The 2335-nt window shown below is 31.2% G+C and overlaps 1 protein-coding gene across 1 annotated transcript in view; it reads right to left on the bottom strand.

Annotated features, from left to right (window-relative positions):
• LOC106874327 (neurotrypsin) overlaps positions 1–2335 on the bottom strand; it is a 61355-nt gene that overhangs the window by 4906 nt on the left and 54114 nt on the right. The window contains exons 18-19 of the mRNA XM_052968025.1: positions 1760–1949; positions 971–1053 (exon numbers count right to left, since the gene is read on the bottom strand). Coding sequence (XP_052823985.1) covers positions 971–1053; positions 1760–1949 — 273 coding nt within the window. The remainder of the gene's footprint in view (positions 1–970; positions 1054–1759; positions 1950–2335) is intronic.

Below are 2335 nucleotides of genomic sequence, written 5' to 3'. Positions count from 1 at the left end.
ACAGAACCATGGATCATGTTGGAGTTTATGGTGTACTGGAGAAAGCATATTGAAGAAGTTATGAGAGGAAATGTGCAAAGTAACAAGAATTGGTGAAGTGCTATGACAGAGATTGGAAAATATTAAAAACTTTATGTGCACTTGCTAACTTTATCAGTTAAAACCTTCAAAGGGGTACCCCAGCATGGTTGCAGTCCAATGACTGAAACAAGTAAACAAATATAGACATAAATTTATATATATATCAATCTTGCATACGATACTTAATGTGGATGTGTTGTAAGAATGCCATAATACAGTGGTTGTCATCTTGAGAAAGTATCTTGTATCGACTTTTAGTGGTTAAAAGCACAGAAATATCAGCAGTGTACCAAAAAAATGCCCAGCACTGCCAGTGGAACTGATAGATCATAGGACTTTTGTATGTTCAGATGTCATCAGCAACAGGTATCAACAATCACCAAACTTTGCCTCCATTGATATAGATAAACAGTGATTAATCAGTCATTGTTATTGTGAATAGCTAAGAGATTGGGTAAGATTGAAGTTTCCAAAGAAATAAGCATCTTTAAAATTTTTTCATATGATTAAAAAAAATATGAGATATGTTGCTGAAAATTTTTATGACATCTGTTAAGAGATGAACAAAAACTGAATCACTGCCGGTTAAGAGCTGTTTGATCATTCAAATATCGATGAAAACTTTTACTAGTATCATAAATGATAATGAAATGTGGGTGAACAGCTATGATTGCAATAACAAAAAGCAAAAACACTTCAGAGTCGCTCAAATGGAATTTGATATTGATCACCTGTTATTATTGGAATGGTGATGTTCATCATGAATTTATTCCAAATGATCAATAACGAGTTTTACTTGGATACCCTGAAGCATTTATGAAAGGCAGTGTGAAGAGAGAGGCCTCTGAATGCTGCATGACACTGCACCGTCTTAGAAGTCACTCCTTACCTGTGACTTTGATAAAATACAAAATGTCACATGACTTCCGGATATCCCACTTTCTAGATTTAGCCTCTGTGGGCATTTTTATTCTGAAAGTCAAAATTCAATGTAAATTTCATATATATTAATGATTACAATACCCAATGTGTACATCTTCTTTTATGACAGAAGGGTGTGATTTAAGGGAATTTGGTGGTTATTTCTGGCAAATTAACTGACCACATAGAAAGACTACAGATGGCTTTTCAAATTTGTTTTAACTGTTGTTGGTGCCAATAAAATGTACATTTAAATATCATTACCATTATAAACACTCTTTTATTTATGTATATAAAATCATGATTTTCTTAATGGAAAACAAATTTTCTTTAAAAATAATAATGCATTAAAAAATATCCACACGTCACTAGTATTAAAACTCACGAAAAATACAAATGCAGTTTGATAATTTCAGGCAAGAGTGAAAATGGTGTAATATTTTTCTTGCAGAAATTTCCAAAATTTTACAAACAATTTTTTTCTTTTTAAATAATCTTTCAGTAAATTTTTTTCAGAGAGGAAAAAAAACAACGCTTCATGATTTATAACGATGTTAAATATTATTTGTTATAAATTGCTCATTTAACAAAAGGACTAATGAATGTCAATTATATCACCATTCATGCAATTGTGTTAATTTGATGATGTAGTAAGTTAAATTCAGTCTCTTGATTAGCAAAACATATGCAAAAAAAACCATATCATGAATCATATTTTAAAAATAGAATTAATAGAAACCTTCTCTCTACAACTTACATTACACAATGTGCTGCTGTAATGACCCACAATTCACCAATTACACTGGCCCCACAGTGATGGAGCCTACCCCAAAACCAACTTCTAAAGATCCTTGCTTGCCAGGGGTAAGCTCCTTCTATAGCCCTCACACCACCAGTAATACGTTGTGATCTTTGTTTGATAGGTCTCCGGCCACATTTTAAGTTATCTAAAGGAAGAAGAATGAAAGAAATTCCAAGAAACTATCAAACTGTCAATATTGCTATTGTTTCTTATAATATTTTGTTTTCTAAATGGCCAGAAATATTTGAAGCATTTCCATACTTCCTTCTCTCAGTTTTTTTTATCGCAATTGGATTTTTTCAAAGAAATTACTGTTTTATTAAATCTCCATGTGTATATATATATATATATATATAATTTAGTAAACATAGGATTTTAAAATGAGCTACTTTGAGTTTCATGCCCCAATACCAGAGTAATCAGATAAGCTTGTATAGCATGCCATGTATTACTCTGCAACCATTCAGGCTCAAAAAGGAACAAGTGTATAGATATGTATATATATATATATATATATATATATATATATAT

The sequence above is a fragment of the Octopus bimaculoides genome, chromosome 5 (genome assembly GCF_001194135.2).
Source record: "Octopus bimaculoides isolate UCB-OBI-ISO-001 chromosome 5, ASM119413v2, whole genome shotgun sequence".
NCBI classification, from domain to species: Eukaryota; Metazoa; Mollusca; class Cephalopoda; order Octopoda; family Octopodidae; genus Octopus; species Octopus bimaculoides.
The sequence above is the reverse complement of the archived record's forward strand: the minus strand, read 5'-3'. Positions and strand labels throughout refer to the sequence as shown.